Raw genomic sequence first — 19,161 nt, forward strand, 5'->3', positions numbered from 1 at the left:
GTTATGGGTTAACACAACTTGTTTTTTAGTTCAAGAGGAAACATTTCCCTATAAGCACCTGTTAATTTTCTGTGGAAAGGACAGAGACCTGTCAGAGACCAATTTTTAAATGCTGACACCTCATCTAACCACGGAGGAAGCAGTATGTGCATTTGTGAATACACGTATAAGGTTGAGATGAGGTTGAGAACTTCCTTTTCCCTCCGTCCTCAGAAGAGGTAAGGTGACAGCCCAGCTTCTGCCGGGGTCAGGCAGGGCCGGCCAGACCCAGCCCGGACAAGCCTTTCCTGGTGGGTTTTGGGCAGGGAGAGGGGAGGAGAATATGTTCTGTCCCAGCCTGGATGGGGTTTCCAGCGGCTGTTAAAACAGTCTGCTGCTAAGCTGTGGGGGCTGAGCCCTCCCAAGTTTTCTGGTCACTCCTGGGCAGAGGAAAAGGGTGGGGAGGAGAAGCCCAGATGAGGGAGAGATCATGCAGCTGAGAGCAAAAAGTGGCTCCGCAGACGGGCAAGGGGCCGCCCAGCAGCCAGAACCACAAAATTTTGGCCCAACTTTGGTGCAGCCTGGCCCTACCATCTTCAACTATCACGTCCACTGCAGGCCTGGGAGATTTCAATTTTCATGCCAGATGAGACTTATCAAAAGCACTGGGCATTCTGTGAGTGACAACAGACAAAGTGACTGAACCGTAAGGAGACACTGCATGAGACGGAGGTCAGTGAAGTGACAGTAAAAGTTTTAGTTTGGGCGTGATTGAGGAGTTGCCTAGTTTGGGCTGGATTTCTGTTAGCAGGCCATGAGAATGGACTAAATTTTCCCCACAGCATTTAGAATGCTTTTAGGGGGGATGCAGAGTTCTGGTCATAGCCATGGACTGATAGAATTGAGATTGAATGGAGAACTTTGAACAGAGGAAGATAAAGACAAAGTGATATGAAGCCCTTTGCTCCCAGGGAAAAAGAGATCCCTGTTTCTTGAGATGAAGATGATTTTGCAGATAGAAGAAGGGAGCCTTTGTTTTACTCTAGAAGAGGCACCCATAAACAGTACCCTAAAAGAAGAAGATGTGGCCCATATGCAGTTGTGGGAAAAAGGTGCTAATGGCAGGGGCCTCACAGTTTGCAGAGTTTCTGGGCAGCTGCAGATTTGTGACATGGGAGCCACCAGAGAACTGTTTTCTTGTGCTGATGTCTCCATGGGAGTTTCTGAGAGAGGCTCCTCTACATAAGAACGGCTGAAATATTATTTTAGAGTGGTGAAATGGACTGAAAATACCAGATTTTTTCTCTTTATGTTGTCAGTGGTAAAAGGGAACATTTGTGGGTGAAGCGGAACTGTTTTGAAAGTTTCATTTTGATTCTCATTGTTTTCTGTTAGTGTTTGTTAATGAATCCATTTTTACAACTTTTATTATTTGGGCCTGCTTTGCTCTCCTCCTAATCCTATCTCAAAATAGGAAAAGGTGCATTAGAGATGCATAAGATGATGCATTAGAGCAAATTATTTCCAAGGAGAGAGCTGCATCTGTATTAGCTAGGAGGCCCATTTTAATGAATATTTCCAATTAGTATGGATAAATGCCCTGTGGCCAAGTCCCCCTGACGTGCAGGACCAGGCGAGGTCTGCTGTGAGTCCGAGCTGATCAAGAATTCCGGCTTTGTGATCCCTCCAGTTCTGTCTGGGAGTTCACTCCGGCCCATTTCGGTATCGGGGGCTTGGGGGACACTGGGGAGAGGACAGGGGACTGTGGGATTGGGATTGTGCTCCTGGGGGGACCCTGGGGGAATCACAGAAATGGGGTCGTGGGGTCCTCTGTGGGGAAGTGAGGGCGGGACACATAATAGCAGGAGTGGTATTGGGGTCATGGAGGGGCTTTAAGACATGGGGGGAGCAGGAGCTGTTTTCCAGATTTGGGTTGAGGTCCTGGGTGATACTGCAGAAATTGGGGACTGGGAGTGGGATTGGGGTCTGGGGACGACTGAAGGGGGACACTGTGGGGTTCAGGAAATGATCCCAGAATTTGGAGCAGGGTCCATGGGGTGCTGAGGAGGCTTTTAATCATTGGAGGAGTGAGCTTCTGGGGGGGCCAGGAGGACATGGGACTGTGGGATTTGGGTCCTTTGGGGCTGGGGGCTGGGGAGGCATAAGTAACCCCAGGATTGGGGATCAGGGACCCCAGACATGTCTGGGGTTCTCCTGACCAGGAGTGCCTCCCTTTGCCCTGGGCTGAATCAACTTCCCTCCCCAGTCCCTCATTGCGGAACCCACCCCTTGTCTCCTCTGTGTCCCGCAGTGTCCCCCACTGCTCCTGGTGGCCTCTGTACTCCATGGCCCCCCTGGCTCACACTCTGGCACTGCTGGCAATGACCGTGGCCACTGGAGCCATCAAGGTGAAGCCCCTGGACATTTCCCAGAACTCTTTTGATGACCAGTACCAGGGCTGTGGCTCTGACATGACCGCGACGTTGCCGGCCCTCAACTACTCTGAGTTCCAGAAGAATCCTTTCTTTGCCTGGGCCTGGACTGAGGCTGTGGCTGAGTGGCAGAGGAGGGGGTCCCCTGTGTCCCCTCTGGCATCCCCAGACCAAGCCATTGCCATCATGGCCTTCATGACATATAGCTGCCTACGGACCGTATTCACTCTTTCCATGCGCGTGGCCGGGCGCTCACCCCAGGAATACCGGGACAATTTCCACTACAAAACGCTGCATTTCCTGCTGACCGATGCCCTGGCCACGCTGAGGGGCACACAGAAAGGAAAGTGTCTGGATGTGTTGTATCGGGATTGCGGGGTCCTGTTTCAGGCGCAGCATGGCAACACCATCCGGTTCAGTCAATTCACAGCAATGTCTCTGAGCAAACCAACTGAGGGGTGTACAGTGGAGACAGTGTTCCAGGTGCACACGTGCCATGGTGTGGATATAGGCTTATTCTCCAAATATCCAGAAAACAAGGAGGTGCTGATCCCACCCTTTGAGACCTTTGAGGTCATCCAAGTCACTCAGGAAGGGAACAAGTCACAGATCTGGCTCCGCTCCACTGGGACCTTCAGCAAATACAACTGCGAGTGGCTGAAAGGTGAAACCACAGGGGACAGACTGGGGGGCATGGGGACACCCACTGTGGCCATGGGGACACCCCTGATAAGGCACAGGGGACATGATGACACTCACTAAGGATGGGGCACAGAGACAGGGATGCCAACTGTGTGAGGGGGGTGACAAGAACACCAAGTGCTAGGGACAAGCACAGAGATACCCAGTGCTAGAGACACCAAGTCTGGGGACAGCCATTGTGGGCATGGGGTCTGGAGTAATCATGACATGGCACCAGGATTTGGACCCCAACATCTGGGAGAGGACAGGGACAGGGACAGGGACAGGACAGGGACATGGATGCCCCCTTTTCCTTCATGTCCCTGTCAATCTCCTTGCAAAAGTCAGTACTGTGGGGACAGGCCCTGTGTGCTGGACATGGGTGGGCAGGGACCCCCCATGGCATTCCCTGAACCCCTGGCACCCCCATGGCACCCCCTTACTCTCCCTGACCCTTATAACCCATAAGCCCACGATGATGCGCCAGACCTCCGTGACCCCTGTACCCCCCCATATTCCCCCTCAACACCTGGTCACCTTTTATCTCATAACCCTCATCTGTCCTGTAACCCCTAACTCCTCATTATTGCCACCCAGTCCCCGTCTTTTTCATTCATGGTCCCTAAGACCCTCTTCTTTGTTCTCCAGGTGGGACCATCTCCATGGCCCCCTTCCACCTCGGAGGACTCGTCCTGGCCACCACAGCCTTGGCAATGGCCACTGAGGTCCTCTGAGACATGAGGTCACCAATGTCACCAAGGTCATTGTGGTCACTGTGGACACCACAGCCACTCTGGCCACCATGGTCACTAGAACCACCAAGGCCACTGTGACCACCATCATCACCAAGACTCCTTGAGCCACAAGGCTACCACAGCCACTGCGACCACTGTGGCCACCAAGGCCATTGTGCAAAGTCATTCTATTAAATGATTCTATCAAACCAATTCCATTAAAGAATTCTGTCAATACCTGCAAAAAGAGACAATTCTTAAGCAGGGCTCTATGTGACTCATCCCACCAACACTCGTGGGAACGTCTCTTTCTCTCAACCTCGTGCAAGATCCTTGGGGAGCCTCCCATATGGGGAGGAAGGAACCTCACACACATTTCATTCCAAGCAGGAATATGGGAGAGGAATCACTTGAGAGTGTTGATTTAGACTGGTTTTAGCCCAGTTTAGTGCCAGTGCCATCCCCTGGCTGTGGGGGACCTGTCAGAGCAGCTTTGGAGAAGGATGTGGGGGGCCTGGTGGGTGACCAGTGGAGCTGCCCATGTGGCCTGGGGCCATAGGAGATACAGGGGACATCAGGAAGATCAGAGCCAGGAGGTCAGGGAGGGATTGTGACCCCCTTCCCTGCCCAGTGAGACTCATTGGGACTGCTGTGTCCAGCTATGCCCAGTGCTACTTCTACCCAGTGCCATGACCCACTCTGTTCAGTGATGTGTCCAGCTCTGTCCAGCGCCGTATCCAGTATTGTGCTGCTCTGAACCCAATCCAGTGCCCAGGGATGATGCTACCTGAGCTGGGAGGCTGCGCTAGATGCCCGCGCTGGGATCTTCTGGGATTTGTGGATTCTGGGAGTTGTGGCTTGGGAATTGTCCACCGGAGGGCAGCAGTGAGCAGGGTTAAACAGTGGCACTGTGCATGCGCCGCCCCCGGCTGCAGTTCTGGGTGCCTCCAGGAGGTGGCAGCACGAGCTGGTGGCACTGTTGAATGCCCACCCTGCCCCATGCTGGCCCTGGGGCCCTGCAATCACTTGGGTTGGAGCCACCTTAAAGCCCATCCTGTGCCAGCCCTGCCATGGGCAGGGACATCTTCTCCTGAGCCACGCTGCTCCAGGGCCCCCCAGCCTGACCTTGGACATGGGCAGGGACCGGGCAGCCACAGCTCCTCTGGGCAACCTGTGCCAGCGCCTCACCAGCCTCACAGGGAAGGATTACTCTCAATATCCCATATGACCCTGCCCTCTGACAGTGGGAAGCCATTCTTCTTGTCCTGTCCCTCCATGCCCTTGTCCCAAGTCCCTCCTCCTGTTCTGGAGCCTCTTTTAGTCAGGAAGGGGCTTTGATATGTCCCTGTATCACTCTCCAGGCTGAACACCCCCAGCTGTCTCCATAGCAGAGGCGTTTCATCCCTCAGACCTCTCCGTGGCTTCCTCTTGACCCGCTCTAGCAGCTCCACATCGTCTCTGTGCCGGAGCCCAGAGCTGGCAGAGTGATCCCAGTAGGAATGTCTCACGTTGGGAAGGGCTCAGTGCCTGCCCCACTCCCATCATAAAACCAACACCTCATGTGGAATAAATGGGCTCCAGTGTCTCACTCTCTTTCTGCCAAGAGGAAACATGCCCAACAGCTCATGAGCAAGGCTTTTGGCTGACTGTCAAGACCTCGTGTCCTGGGTCTTTGGCCACCAAGATGGCCACCTTCTGGCAGGTGTCATTTCCAGTTCTAAATGTGCAGGAACTGGAAGAGACTGAACCTGAGGTGGCAGTGCCTGTGCTAGGAAGAAACTTTCTGATGAAGGGGGAGTGTCCCAACAAGGGCGTGGTACTCAATGGAAGGGTAGAACCCGTCTCAGGTGAGAGACCTGACACAAAGGTGGGAAACAAGAAGGACAGCGGGAATGAATTCAAAATGGCAGTTCCCCTTCAGGGGTGGACGCCATTTTGTGATGGAGTCGGGAAGATGGATAGGATCAAAAGATGATGGAATGTGGGTGAGGACAGAGCTCAGGATGGGTTTTCTGGGCCCATCCTGAGTAGGGGACAGAAGGGGACAGGAGATGGCAGGAGGTCAATGGCACTTCTGCGCCCTTTGGCTGCCCATTGCCCATCTCCCAGCGCCCCCTCCAAAGAGAAAAAAGGTTAGGAATGCAGATTGGGCAGAATACAAATTGGGAAAGAGAACTTCAGATTGGAATATTTAAAAGGGCCACATAAACTAAACCAAAGAGGGGTAAAACTTAAAGAATTATTAAACTAAATTTCCCATACGAAATGATTCACCCTCTAAAATGACAACTTCCCTTACCCGCATCTATATGTCTCCTTTCAGCCTGGGAGATCACACTCCCTGTGGCTGTCCCTGATGGCAAGGGATCTCCCACCCACAGGGCAGTAAAATGTAAAACAACACGAGAACGCCTGGATCCACGATCTTCCTTGCCAACACAAACACAGGAGCTCTGACAGGTCCAAGCGGTCCAGAAGGTGTCTTGTGGGGTCGTCAGCACTGAGTCCGTCCTGCATCCCCTCTGAGGATGTGGGCCCTCCCGTTGGCAAGAAGCTGAATAAAAGTTAACTTCTGCTTCACAGTTCTGCCCAGTGCCATGCCCACCTCTGCCCAGTGCCATGTCCAGTTCTTCCCAGGGCCATGTCCACTTCTACCCAGTGCTGTGCCAAGTTCTGCCCAGTGCCATGTCCAGCTCTGTGATCCTCAGCACAGCAGAAACGTGGAGATCCTGCAGCAAGTCCTGCACAGGCTGTGAGGATGATGAAGGCACTGGAGCATCTCTCTCACCAGACAAGTCTGCAAGATCTGGGGCTGGGCAGCCTCAAGAGGAGACACAGCCAATAGGAGGCCTCATCCCTGTGTATATGTTATCTTAGAATTTCCTTTTTATCATTTTCAGATCCTGCACTGCTTTAGTGCAGTCAGCTGCTGTTCTCCCATTTTATCCTGGCAAAGCAATTCCTCTCTAGGCTGAAACTCAAGGACATCCCACTGTCTTATTCTCCAAAAAGTAAAATAAAAATGATTTGTGGCCTTAGCACACGGAGGGAATATGACTTCATTACCTGAAGCTGCCATTGGAGGATTAACCTCTGATATGTAAACAGACCAAACCTATGGCTGTATGAAAAGCTCCTGACCATTGTTTGTCCTGGGTGTAGCCTCTCAGAGGCTTCTGCCTGCCCAAGGAGTGTCTATTGAAGGCTTTGAATAAAATACCCACTTTTTTACTTGTAATCATGTCGAGCTTCTTTACCAGGCAGCCACTCCAAGGCATCCTGTAAATACACAAATATACTGCACCTTCCCTGTGCCTCAGCCAATGGGGAAAGGAGGAGGGCAACGTGCAGCCAAGAGTTTAGGATAAAAGGAGGCTGCGTCCTCCAAAACCGAGAGAGCAAAACCACGGATGTGTGGCTGTGGAAACCCTATGCCTTTATTCAAATAAAGTTTCAAAACTGCTGTGTGGACACTTGACTTTCCATAGAGTGGCTTTCACCACACAATGAAGGTGCTGGGTAGAGCTTAAAGCCTGACTTTAAGAACGATAAAAAGACGTAAAAGTATTTTCACAGGACAATAATTGTTGCCCAAACCCGTGGAGAAAGAGTAAAAATGAAACTCCAGTGTGGTTTTTGACAAGTTCTCTAAGACAGAAGAAGCAGAGCCTGCCAAAACCAAAAGTTTGAGGGGAGGTCATCTGTGATATTGAGGCACTGCATGAAAATTGCCACTCTAATCCCTGTTTAGGAACCCTCCAGGACAAGAAGAGCATTTACTGTGAGAGGCAGGGCCATGCAGTTGTTACGGGTTAACACCATTTGGTTTTTAGTTGAAGAAGAAACAGTTTTCTATAAGCACCTGTGGAAAGGACAGAGACCTGTCAGAGGCCAATTGTCAGATACTGACACTTCATATACCACAGAGGAAGCTGTATGAGCCTTTGTGAAGACACATCTAAAGTTGACATGAGGCTGAGAACTTCCTTTTCCCTCCGTCCTCAGAAGAGGTAAGGTGGCAGCCCAGCTTCTGCCGGGGTCAGGCAGGGCCAGCCAGACCCAGCCCGGCCAATCCTTTCCTGGTGGGTTTTGGGCAGGGAGAGGGGAGGAGACTATGTTTTGTCATAGCCTGGATGGGGTTTCCAGCAGCTGTTAAAACATCCTGCCATCATCAAAGCATCCCATCTAGGGAGTGGGTTCCAGGGTGGGGGAAATGGGGGCACTGGGGGAACCCAGGCCCTGGGTCACGGTGCTGGGGGCAGGGGGTCACTGAGAGGGGTACAAGGGACCGGAGAGGGATTGGGGTAATAGAGCCACTGGCAAATACCAGGAAGGAGGCAACACAGAGCTCTGGGAGTGGGATTGGTATGCAGGAGGACACTGGGAATTTTTGGGAGGGGGTCAGGAAGTGACTACAGGATTTGAGTCAAGGTCCTACCGGGGGTGGAGAAGACACCATGAAGAGGGTATACATCGGGCTGTGAAAGTGGGATTTGGGTTCTGGGGGTGTGGGGGACATCGGCAGGCTCCAGAACTGACCCCAGGATTTGGGATCAGGCCCCAGCACATGTCCAGGGGTCTCCTGGCAGGGGCAAATCCCTCCCCCCACTTACCCTATTCTCCCTCCCCAGCCCTTCATCAGGGAAACCTCCCCTTGTCCCTCTGTGTCCCACAGCATCCCCTGTGTGCCATCAGTGTCCCCTGAGGCCACTCAGTGTTCCCTCAGTATGTCCTGGTGTCCCCCAGTGTCTTCCCTGTGTCACACAGTGTGTCATCCATGTTGCCTCTGTGTCCCCCAGTGTCCCACACTGGTCCCTGTGGCCTCTCTTCTCCATGGCTCCCCTGGCTCACACCCTGGCACTGCTGGAAATGGCTGTGGCCACCGTGGCCATCAATGTGGTGCCCTTGGACATGGCCAAGAACTCCTTTGATGACCAGTACCTGGAATGTAGCGAAAACTTGTCGAAGAATTTGCCAGAACTCCAGGCTTCTGACTTTAGCAAGAATGATGAGTTTGCCAAGAACTGGAAAACTGCCACCGCTCAGTGGCAGAAGCAGGGGTCTGTTAGAAACTCTCTTACCCAAGACCAGGCCATCGCCCTCATGGCCTACACCATGAACACGATGACCCTGTACAAGCAGTTCAATGATGCCGTGCGCGAGGCTGGAAGCTCCAGCTGGAAATACCAGAATGAATTCCACTTCAAATCCCTGCATTTCCTGCTGACCAGCGCTCTCCAGACACTGGGACACCCAAAGAATTGTAAGAATGTGTTCCGGGGGGTGAAGAATTACCATTTTGATGTGAAGCAAGATGATGAAGTCCGCTTTGGGCAATTTGCATCAACATCGCTGAACGAGAAGGTGGCCCAGGATTTTGGGCACGACACGATGTTCAAGGTGTACTCGTGTCACGGTGTGGACATCCAGAGATTCTCCATGTATCCAAGCCAGAAGGAGGTGCTGATCCCACCCTTTGAGACCTTCAAGGTCATTGGTGTCAATAAGGAAGGGAACACGATGCACATTGAACTTCGCTCCAATAGGAATTTCAGCAACTACGACTGTGAGTGGCTGAAAGGTGACACCATGGGAATAATGTGGGGGTATTGTGGACACTCAGTGAGAGTTGGGGATAAGGACACACAGTTCTGGACACACCCATGGCCCAAAGGGGACAGTGACACCTGCTGTGGGTGGGAGACAGGACACCCAGTGGTGGGGACAAGGACAGGGACAGCCACTGGTGGGCACAGAGGATGGGTGAATCGCACACCCAGTACCAGGTGTGGGGGACAGGGACATCCAGTACTGGGGAACACCCACTGGGTTTGCAGGGACAATGCCACCCATGGCTGGGCACAGGAGACAGGGAACAATTTATGGCCTCCTCTGATCCCCAAAACATTAGGGTCCCCCGCTCACCCCTTTCCCACTCCTCATTGCCCTCCTGATGCCCTCAGACCCCTTACCATTATGGTCCCCCTGACGCCATTCTTTATGTCCCCAGGTGGGAGCCAACCCAGGATCTACCTCCACTTTGGGGGGTTTCTCCTGGCCACTGTGGCCATGGCACTGCTCACTGGAGCCCTCTGAGCCACGAGGCCACCAAGCTCACTGTGGTCTCAGAGGCCACTTTGGCCACCATGACCACAAATGCCACCAGGACCTGCGCAGAAATGAGGCTACCAAGGCTACCAAGACCTCTGTGGACACTATGGTCATTTTGGCCTCTGTGACCACTGTGGCCATTGATGCCACTGTGGCCACTGTGGCCCCTATGACCAGTCTGCGTATTGGAAGCACCATGGCCATTGTGGCCACTGCAACTACTGAGGCAATGTTGGCCACCGTGGCTGCCAAGGTGACTAAGGTCCCCATGGCCACCACAGCCAGGGTGGCCATCGTAGTCACTGTAACAAGGGGTCTGTCCTGGGGAAGGTCCTCCGAGAGCTTCCCAGGAGGGCGTGGCACAAAGCCAGCAAGACCAGCGAGGACAAGGCTGGAGCTGCCGGGAGAGCCCAGGACAGCACGGACAGCAGAGATTGGTCATTGCCTGGGGCTGGTTGGGCACTTCCCAACAGAAGCGTTTGGGCTGCCATTGTCATGGCCACCTCCTAAAGCTTGTTGGCTGCCTCACCTGGTGTATTCAAAAAAATTGCTGCTTGCTCGCCTGGAGTGGGAAAAACTTTCTGCTTGCTTCCCTGGAGTATTAAAAATGTATCAAGATTTGATCCTTGCTCACCTGGCATATCAAAAGTTTATCAAAATTTTCTGCTTGCTTGCCTGATGTATCCGCTACAGCGCTTTTAATGCATTTCCTGCAGGGTGCCTCATTTCCTAAAATAAAGCAGTTCCTGGTGGTTTCATTAATGCAAATTTAAAGTTTTATTTTTCAAACCTCAGTTTTTAGAGAGGCAATGGAGAAATGTTCTTCCCTTTTTCCTCTGTGCTGCCTTTTCACAGCAGCCCCTCAGGATGGACCTGGAGGGGCTGGAGCATGTCCAGGGAAGGGATGGAGCTGGGAAAGGGTCTGGAGCACCTGGAGTAGCTGAAGTAGTTGGGGAGGGGGATGCAGCTGGGGCTGCTCAGAGCAATTAGAAAAGAATGAGCAATCAGTTCAGAGCCAAATCCAAATTTCCTGATTTGAGGCAAGGCAACAGGACAAGCGTAGGGAGGAAAAGAACAATGAAAGAACAAAAAAAAAGAACCAAAAATAAAATACAGAAAAGGGGACAGAGGCACCACCACACATTCATTTATTTAAAAACCTGATGTTTCATCAGGAAAATATTTTTTCTTTCAAATCAGGGGATTTTCTCACTTGAGCCCTCAGCTCCTGAACTCGCTGTGCCGTTTTAGTTTGGCAATTGCCCACCGGAGGGCAGCAGCGAGCAGGGTTAAACAGCAGCGCTGCGCATGCGCCGCCCCCAGCTGCAGTTCCGGGTGTCACCACCAGGCGGCAGCACGAGCTGGTGGCGCTGCCGAGCGCCCGCCCCACCCCATCCCGGCCCCGGGGCTCTGCAATGGTTTGGGATGGAGCCACCTTAAAGCCCGTCCTGTGTCAGCCCTGCCATGCGCAGGGACATCTTCCCCTGGGCCAGGCTGCTCCAGACACCCCCCAGCCTGGCCTTGGACACGGGCAGGGACTGGGCAGCCGCAGCACCTCTGGGCAACCTGTGCCAGGGCCTCACCACTCTCATAGTGAAGGATTCTATTGGAAAGATGGGTGGTGATGTCTTTGATACACAACTCAGTGGGTTGCAATCTTAAAGAGAAATGCTTCTCCATCACCTCAAAATGGGTCTGGATGTTTCTACAGACAAGAAGTTTGTCACAGAACCCTCAAATTTGGATCAGAAAGTTTGAACTCCTGAATCTTTAGTAATAGGAGAAATGGGTCCCCACAAAGTGTGTTGCATAACCCAGACAGCCTGAACTTCTGAACTCTGGGGGAGAATGGTTCATGAGCAATATGGTGCATTTGGCTTGGGAAGGCTGCACCTTCCCAGCAGCCCCATTCAGCTGATGGGGAAAGGAAGAGGGCAACGTGTGGCTGAGAGTTTAGGATAAATGGAGGCCGCATCCTCCGAAACCAAGAGAGAGAAAACCCACAAGGCTATGGCTATGGAAACTCTGTCCCTTTATTTAAATAAAGTTTCAAGGCTCTTTTGTGGTCACATTGACTTTTCAGAGTGCGGCTTTTCAGAACACTCTAAGGTTGAGCTTAAAGCCTGAACTAAAGAATGATAAAAAGACGTAAAAGTATTTCCACAGGACAATAATTGTTGCCCAAACCCGTGGAGAAAGAGTGAAACTGAAACTACAGTGTGGTTTTTGACAAGTTCTCTAAGACAGAAGATTCAGAGCCTGCCGAAACCAAAAGTTTGAGGGGAGGTCATCTGAGATATTGGGGCACTGCATGAAAATTGCCAATCTTATCCCTGTTTAGGAACTCTCCAGGACACAAAGAGGATTTCCAGAGAGAGGCAGGGCCATGCAAATGTTATGGGTTAACAGAACTTGGTTTTTAGTTAAAGAAGAAACAGTTTTCTCTAAGCACCTGTGAATTTTCTGTGGAAAGGACAGAGACCTGTCAGAGGCCAATTGTTCGATACTGACACTTCATATACCACAGAGGAAGCTGTATGACCCTTTGTGAACACACATCTAAAGTTGACATGAGGCTGAGAACTTCCTTTTCCCTCCGTCCTCAGAAGAGGTAAGGTGCAGCCCAGCTTCTGCCGGGGTCAGGCAGGGCCGGCCAGACTCAGCCCGGCCAAGCCTTTCCTGGTGGGTTTTGGGCAGGGGGAGGGAAGGAGAATATGTTTTGTCATAGCCTGGATGGGGTTTCCAGCAGCTGTTAAAACATCCTGCCATCATCTAAACATCCCATTCTTTGAGTGGGATTGGTGTCTGTGTGGGGGGGACAAGGGTGACTCTGGGGAACCCCAGGCCTTGAGTCAGGATGCTGGTGGCAGGGGTTCACTAGGTGGGGTACATAGAGCTCCTAGTGGCCCTGCCCTCATCCCACCCCTCTCCTCATAGCTGATCTTTTGTCCCTATGATCCCCTCTCCCATGGCCCTCTGGACTTCATTCTTTGTTTCTCCAGTTGGAAGCCTCTCCAGAAACTTCCCCCCAACTCTTCAGGCTTCTCCTGCCACTGTGGCCATGGCAGTTGTCACTAGAATCCTCTGAGTCCCAAGGCCACCAAGGTCACTTGCAGGTTACTGTGGCCACCATGACCACAAATGCCACCAGAACCTGCAGAGAAATGAGGCCACCAAGGCTTCCAAAACCTCTGTGGCCACTATGGTCACTGTGGCCACTGTTGCAACAGTGGCCACTTTGGCCCCTATGACCACTCTGGGTATTGGAAGCACCATGGTTGCCATGGCCATTGTGGCCACTCACCCATGAGGCTACTGTGGCCACTGCGGCCATCCTGGTCACTGAAACTACTGAGGCAATGTTGGCTACTGTGGCTACCAGGGGGACCAAGTCACCATGGCCACCGAGCCCAGTGTGACCACTGTGGTCCCTGTAACCAGGGGACCATCCTGGGGAAGGCCCTCTGACAGCTGCTCAGGAGGGAGCAGCACAAAGCCAGCAGGGCCAGCCAGGGCAGGGCTGGAGCTGCCAGGACAGCCCAGGACAGCCCAGGACAGCAGAGATTGGGCAGTGCCTGGGGCTGGTTGGGCACTTCCCAACAGAGGGGTTGAGGGGTTTGGGAGTGGCAATGGCACGGCCACCTCCTAAAGCTCCTTGGCTGCCTTGCCTGATGTATCCAAAAGCATTGCTGCTTGCTTGCCTGGAGTGGGAAAATATTGCTGCTTGCTTCCCTGGAGTATTAAAAATGTATCAAAAATTTGATCCTTGCTGGCCGGGCATATCAAATGTTTACCAAAATTTGCTGCTGGCTCCCCTGATGTATCCGCTACAGGTCTTTTAACACCTTTCCTGCAGCGTGCCTCATTTCCTAAAATAAAGCAGTTCCTGGTGTTTTCTTTAGTGGCAAATTAAAGCTTTACTTTTCAAACCTTGATCTGCAGAGAAGCACTGGAGAAATCTTCCTCTCTATTTCTTCTGCACTCCCTTTTCACAGCAGCTCCTCAGGAAAGACCTGGAGGGGCTGCAGCATGTCCAGTGAAGGGATGGAGCTGGGAAGGGTCTGGAGCACAAGGAGTGGCTGAGGGAGCTAGGGGAGGCTGCTCAGAGCTATTGGAAAAGGATAAATGACCGGTTCAGGGCCAGTTACAAAGTTCCTGATATGAGGAAATTCAACAGAAGAAATATTGGGAGGAAAATAAGAACATCAAACAGAAAGAAAAGGAACGAAAAAAAAAAAATACAGATAAGAGGCACCACCACCCATCCATTAATATAAAAACCGGACAATTCACCAGGAAACTCTTTTCTTTACAATCGAGGGATTTTCCCTCTTCAGCCCTCACAGCTAGAGAACTCGCCGTGCCATTGTGGTTCAGGAATTGCCCACCGGAGGGCAGCAGCGAGCAGGGTTAAACAGCAGCACTGCGCATGCACCGCCCCCAGCTGCAGTTCCGGGTGTCACCACTAGGCGGCAGCACGAGCTGGTGGCACTGCCGAGCGCCCGCCCCGCCCCATCCCGGCCCCGGGGCTCTGCAATGGTTTGGGATGGAGCCACCTTAAAGCCCGTCCTGTGCCAGCCCTGCCATGGGCAGGGATATCTTCCCCTGGGCCATGCTCCTGCAGGCCCCCCAGCCTGGCCTTGGACACGGGCAGGGACCGGGCAGCCGCAGCTTCTCTGGGCAACCTCTACTGAATCATGATTTTAAAGAGTAAAAATTTTAGCCGAGGGTTAGAAGCAACTTATATTGATCAGGATGCAAGTTAGATAAACAAAAGATAAGTTAGTGATTATCAGATATTTAGGCTAGAGCTAATTGTTGTATTGCTTGCCATTATGGACTTGTTCTAGTTTTCTTGATAGAAGGAAATGGAAGACATTAACTGTTATATGAACAGATTGAAACCAATGGAACCATGACCAGCACCTGGAGTTTGTATAGATTAATGACAAAGCAGGGGATATGGGAGTGTGCCTCAGGGTCACAAGGGCCCTGCCAGCAATGAGAAGGAAGACAGGTCTTCATTGTGATGAAGACATTCCTGACTTCCTCCCACTGACTCAATTCAAGACTACCGACCCAATTCAAGAGAAGACCTGCTCATGCGTGAAGGATTAGCCTCACTTTAATACAGAGAGGGGAATGGGAGGTGCTGGGGTTATGCACAGGTATAGTATGTAAGGCTTTGGGAAATTAGTAGAGGGCAAAGAATCTTTGGTATGGAGCAGCCACAACTGTAAGAGGTGACTCCTGTGCAGCCCACCAGTGTCTTAATAAACATATTGCCTTCTAACTTTAATTAGTTGCAGAGTCTTTGTCTGTAATCATTATGGTTTTAATGATCCACTTGTCCCTGTCCCCATAGTGGGTGTCCCCAGACCTGGCTATCTCTGTCCTTGTCCCCAGCACTGATTGTCCTTGTCCCCCCACCCAAAGCAAATGTCCCTGTCCCCCATTCCCAGTGAGTGGCACTGTGTCGCCTGTGCCTTATCGTGGGTGTCCCCACGTCCACAGTGGGTGTCTGCAGCAGTGTGGGTTTTAGATGATGATTGCTGATTGCTGCTGCTATTCCCAACAAGCCTCTCTTTTGGAGAAGTGGCTTAGGTAGGAACTCAGGCAAAGCAGTCAAGCCCACACAGCACACACACCATGGTGAGCTCAGCCAAGAGAGATCAGAAAGGCCTTTTGGATGATGAATCCCAGCATGGGTTTATTACCTTCACCACGCTGAAGGGAATCAGGGACAAAAGACCCAGACCTTGTGATGGGCACAGGCTTAAGTATGGAGTAACAAACCAATGGTCTGAGGGCACAGGGGCGGAACAAAGGGCAGGGAAATGGACAGTGCCCTGTAGAGGACATGGGGCAGGCCACCAGGGATACCACAACCAATGGGGAAACAGGGAAAGGAGAAACCACAAGAATTAGGGGCATATGGGGAGAGCAAATCTGGCGTAGATCACATGGTGTTGCAAGGTTTTCTTTCAGCCTAGGAGCAGACACTATGGTATATTCATCCAGTGCAGGGCTCTAGGGATTCCCCTGAGGGGTTTAAAGGATTCCACAGGTGTTCCTGTCTCCCCAGGCTGTCTGCTGCGACATCAACTCACAGCCACTGACAGTTGTATTTGCTGAATGTCCCGGTGGAGCGGAGCCAGATCCATGCCCTCGGACCCTGCCGGATGACTTGGGTGACCTCAAAGGTTTCATATGGTGGGATCAGCACCTCACGGTTGCTATGATAGAAGGAAAAAGCCTGGATGTCCACGCCATGGCACGTGTGCACCTGGAATATCGTGTCGGTTCCGTATTTCTGGGCGATCTCTTTGCTCAGGGATGTTGATGTGAATTGACCAAACCGGACCCTCTGGCCACGCCGCGCCTCAAACCTGACGTCATGCACGCCCCGGAACACGTGGCGACACTGCTTGTTCTGAGCCTGCCTCAGTGTCACCAGGGCCTGGGTCAGCAGGAAATGAAATGTTTTAAAGTGGAAGTTCTTTCGGTATTCCTGGGGGGAGCGCCCAGCCACGCGCACAGCAGCGTTGAACTGCTGGTAAATGTCCTTGCTCGAGTAGGCCATGACAGCGATGGCCTGGGCTGGGGACGCCAGAGGGGACACACGGGAGCCCCGCTTGCGCCACTCAGCCTTGGCCTTAGTCCAGACCCGGGCAAAGAGAGGATTCTTCTGAAACTCAGAGCGGTTGAGAGCCGGCAACGCCGCGGTCATGGCAGGGCCACAGCCCCGGTACTGGTCATCGAAGGAGTTCTGGGCCATGTCCATGGGCACCACCTTGATGGCCCCAGTGGCCACGGTCACTGCCAGCAGTGCCAGGGTGTGAGCCAGGGGGGCCATGGAGGAGAGAGGCCACCGGGAACAGTGTGTGACACTGGGGGAGAAAGGGGAACACACTGAGGGGACCCTGAGGGCACACAGGGCTACTTGGGAAGGGTTCCTGTGAGGGAATAAGAAATGGAACTGGGATAAGCCCAGGCGAGGGGTGCAGCTCCGGCTACAAGACCCCTGGACACATCTTGGGATGCTGAGCCCAAATGCTGGGGACATTCCTAGACTGCTCAAAGTCCCTCAGAACCCCAGGACCTTGATTCAAATTCTGGGGTCACTGCTTGTCACCCAGATGTGCCCCCCATAATCTCAATCTCATTCCTACCAGTGCCCCCCAGGCTGCCACTTCTGTGTCCCCACCAGTGTCATCCCTGGACCCACCAGCCCCATAATGCCACTCCCAGTCCCGTGTCCATTCCCCCCGTGGGTGTCAGCCCAGCCCCTCCACAGTTATCCAGCTGAGACCCTGGGGTCGTTCCCTGACCTCCCCAGTGTCCCCTCAGTGCCCCACCCACCCCTAATCCCAATCCCAGTCCTGTGTTTATCCTTACAGTGTCCCCCCAGTTCTCCCTGGGACCTCTACCCAGCTCCCAGATGACTGTAGCCCTCGTGTGATCCCATTGCCCCTCAGGAACCTCACTCGAATTCCTAAAGCAAATCCCTCTCCCTAACAGTCTTCCCAAGCATCCACTCTGAGACACAAATTCGCTCCCAGTCCCATGACCCATTTCAATGTCACACAAAGACCCCCAACACAAATCTGGGGATCAATCCCTGCCCCCACAAGGTCCCTTTGCAGCCCCCATGGCTCCACTCTCCAATCCCCCTCCCATGAACCCCCCCAATTGTCCCCCCAGCCACTGATACCGAAATGGGCCGGAGTGAACTCCCGGACAGAGCTGGAGGGATCACAAAGCCGGAATTCTTGATCAGCTCAGACTCACAGCAGATGTCTACTGGTCCTGCAGCTCAGAGGGGATTTTGCCATGGGGTATTTATCCACTAGAATCATAAATATTCATTAAAATGCATCCCTTATCTAATGCAGGTACATCCCTTTCTTGGGAAATCATTTGCATGGCCCCGCCTCTTTCTGGAAGTCCTTTTCTGGCACTGGAGGGTCATCCAGAGGGGTTTCTGGGTGTGGTTTTCACTGGGTGCACCAATATCCCAGATGGCCTCACCTGGAAGTTTTGCTTTGGGCAGAGGCTGTTCCTTCTGTGTTACAGAACTTGCCAAAGCCCCTCACTGCTGCAGTTCCCTTCATCTCTTTCTCTGTGGATTTTCATCCAATTTTAGCCTGACTATCCACACTTTTACATGCTTTGCTTCCTTTTGCCAGTCAGGCTTTAAGCTCTATCCTGCACATCTGATGGAACTGACACTTTCTATTCTCTCTCTTATTTCTCATCCCCCAGGACCCCAATCCCACTGTCCCACGTCCCCCCAGTGCCCCCAGCCCCACTCCCCACTGCTCACTCAGTTGCTGTCACACCTCACACACCAAATGGGGTCCCCTATCAGATGACATCCCTGTGGGCACCCCGAGCCTGGGGATGATCTCCTTGGGGAGTGCCTGGGTGACTTCTCTGGCCTTGGTGGTGCTGCAGGAGAAGTTCTGGACCCCAAAAAAGGGATCCACCAACACCAGGAGATACCTGAGCCCTTGTTGGCGTGGTGGCTCAGAAAATCCATTTGCCAGGAATCCCCAGGAGTGTTTCCTCTGTCAGTGATCCCTGGAGCTGATGGGTTGGAATTCAAAGGGTTCTGTTTCAAACACCTGGGGCATTGTTCTGTACCAGAGCTGACAATTCTGTCCTGCAGACACCGAGTATCTGAGGCCGCAGACCAGTCCCCATCCCATCGATTCCCCAGAGGTGTGCTGGGGCTTTTCTCCTTTACAAATGGCAGCATCACTTGGGGTGGGCCTGACCTGGTTATTGGGAGATAACATCCACCCACCCACCCTTTTTATTGTGGGCTTTTAGATAAGCAGCCAATTTTCAATCTGCCCAACTCAATCCAGGCCTCACCTCCGGGGCTGAAATTCCTTTCTCAGGAATTTACACCAGGATGCTTGGTTGCAGAACCTCTCATTCAGTTTTATTGCAAATCTGTTTCTTTCATGGATTTTGCCATCCCCAAGCTGCTGTGCCCTGCATTGTGGTACGATTTGGGCAGCTGGGTGGTGTCAAGGAGGCGCAATATTTCTTTTTTATATTTCATCAGAAATCCCTGTGCTGTCAATAGACCTCTTTCTTTCCATGTGGCTCCAAGGGCACGGGCAATGCTCAAAGCAGATGGCAAGTGAGTTCCTGTGTTTGCTCTTTGTGCTGCTGCCAATTCCAGAGTTCTTCATAACACTGTGAGCTCTGCC

The 19,161-nt window shown here is 52.5% G+C and overlaps 4 protein-coding genes across 4 annotated transcripts in view; 2 read left to right on the top strand and 2 right to left on the bottom strand.

Moving 5' to 3' along the window:
• LOC136372600 (NAD(P)(+)--arginine ADP-ribosyltransferase 2-like) overlaps positions 1 to 19,161 on the bottom strand; it is a 188,934-nt gene that overhangs the window by 39,120 nt on the left and 130,653 nt on the right. The window lies entirely within an intron of this gene.
• On the top strand, positions 1,527 to 4,054 carry LOC136372615 (erythroblast NAD(P)(+)--arginine ADP-ribosyltransferase-like). The gene is made up of 3 exons (XM_066337309.1): positions 1,527 to 1,701; positions 2,291 to 3,075; positions 3,741 to 4,054. Exons 2-3 carry the CDS (start codon positions 2,325 to 2,327, stop codon positions 3,824 to 3,826), a joined length of 837 nt encoding a protein of 278 aa, XP_066193406.1. The 5' UTR covers positions 1,527 to 1,701; positions 2,291 to 2,324; the 3' UTR covers positions 3,827 to 4,054.
• LOC136375527 (NAD(P)(+)--arginine ADP-ribosyltransferase 2-like) lies at positions 8,621 to 9,922 on the top strand. Its single transcript, XM_066341087.1, has 2 exons — positions 8,621 to 9,407; positions 9,837 to 9,922. Exons 1-2 carry the CDS (start codon positions 8,660 to 8,662, stop codon positions 9,920 to 9,922), a joined length of 834 nt encoding a protein of 277 aa, XP_066197184.1. The 5' UTR covers positions 8,621 to 8,659.
• Positions 16,044 to 17,751, bottom strand: LOC136372744 (NAD(P)(+)--arginine ADP-ribosyltransferase 2-like). The gene is made up of 2 exons (XM_066337491.1): positions 17,652 to 17,751; positions 16,044 to 16,827 (listed from the first exon to the last, which is right to left on the bottom strand). Exon 2 carries the CDS (start codon positions 16,791 to 16,793, stop codon positions 16,044 to 16,046), a length of 750 nt encoding a protein of 249 aa, XP_066193588.1. The 5' UTR covers positions 16,794 to 16,827; positions 17,652 to 17,751.

Source organism: Sylvia atricapilla, chromosome 1 (assembly GCF_009819655.1).
Source record: "Sylvia atricapilla isolate bSylAtr1 chromosome 1, bSylAtr1.pri, whole genome shotgun sequence".
NCBI lineage: Eukaryota > Metazoa > Chordata > Aves > Passeriformes > Sylviidae > Sylvia > Sylvia atricapilla.

Excerpts from the sequence above, each read along its gene's own strand:
- LOC136375527 (XM_066341087.1), top strand. The coding sequence starts at position 8,660 with ATGGCTCCCCTGGCTCACACCCTGGCACTGCTGGAAATGGCTGTGGCC. Across the intron at positions 9,408-9,836 it reads CGACTGTGAGTGGCTGAAAG|GTGGGAGCCAACCCAGGATC; the intron begins GTGACACCATGG and ends TTATGTCCCCAG.
- LOC136372744 (XM_066337491.1), bottom strand. The coding sequence starts at position 16,793 with ATGGCCCCCCTGGCTCACACCCTGGCACTGCTGGCAGTGACCGTGGCC.
- LOC136372615 (XM_066337309.1), top strand. The coding sequence starts at position 2,325 with ATGGCCCCCCTGGCTCACACTCTGGCACTGCTGGCAATGACCGTGGCC. Across the intron at positions 3,076-3,740 it reads CAACTGCGAGTGGCTGAAAG|GTGGGACCATCTCCATGGCC; the intron begins GTGAAACCACAG and ends TTTGTTCTCCAG.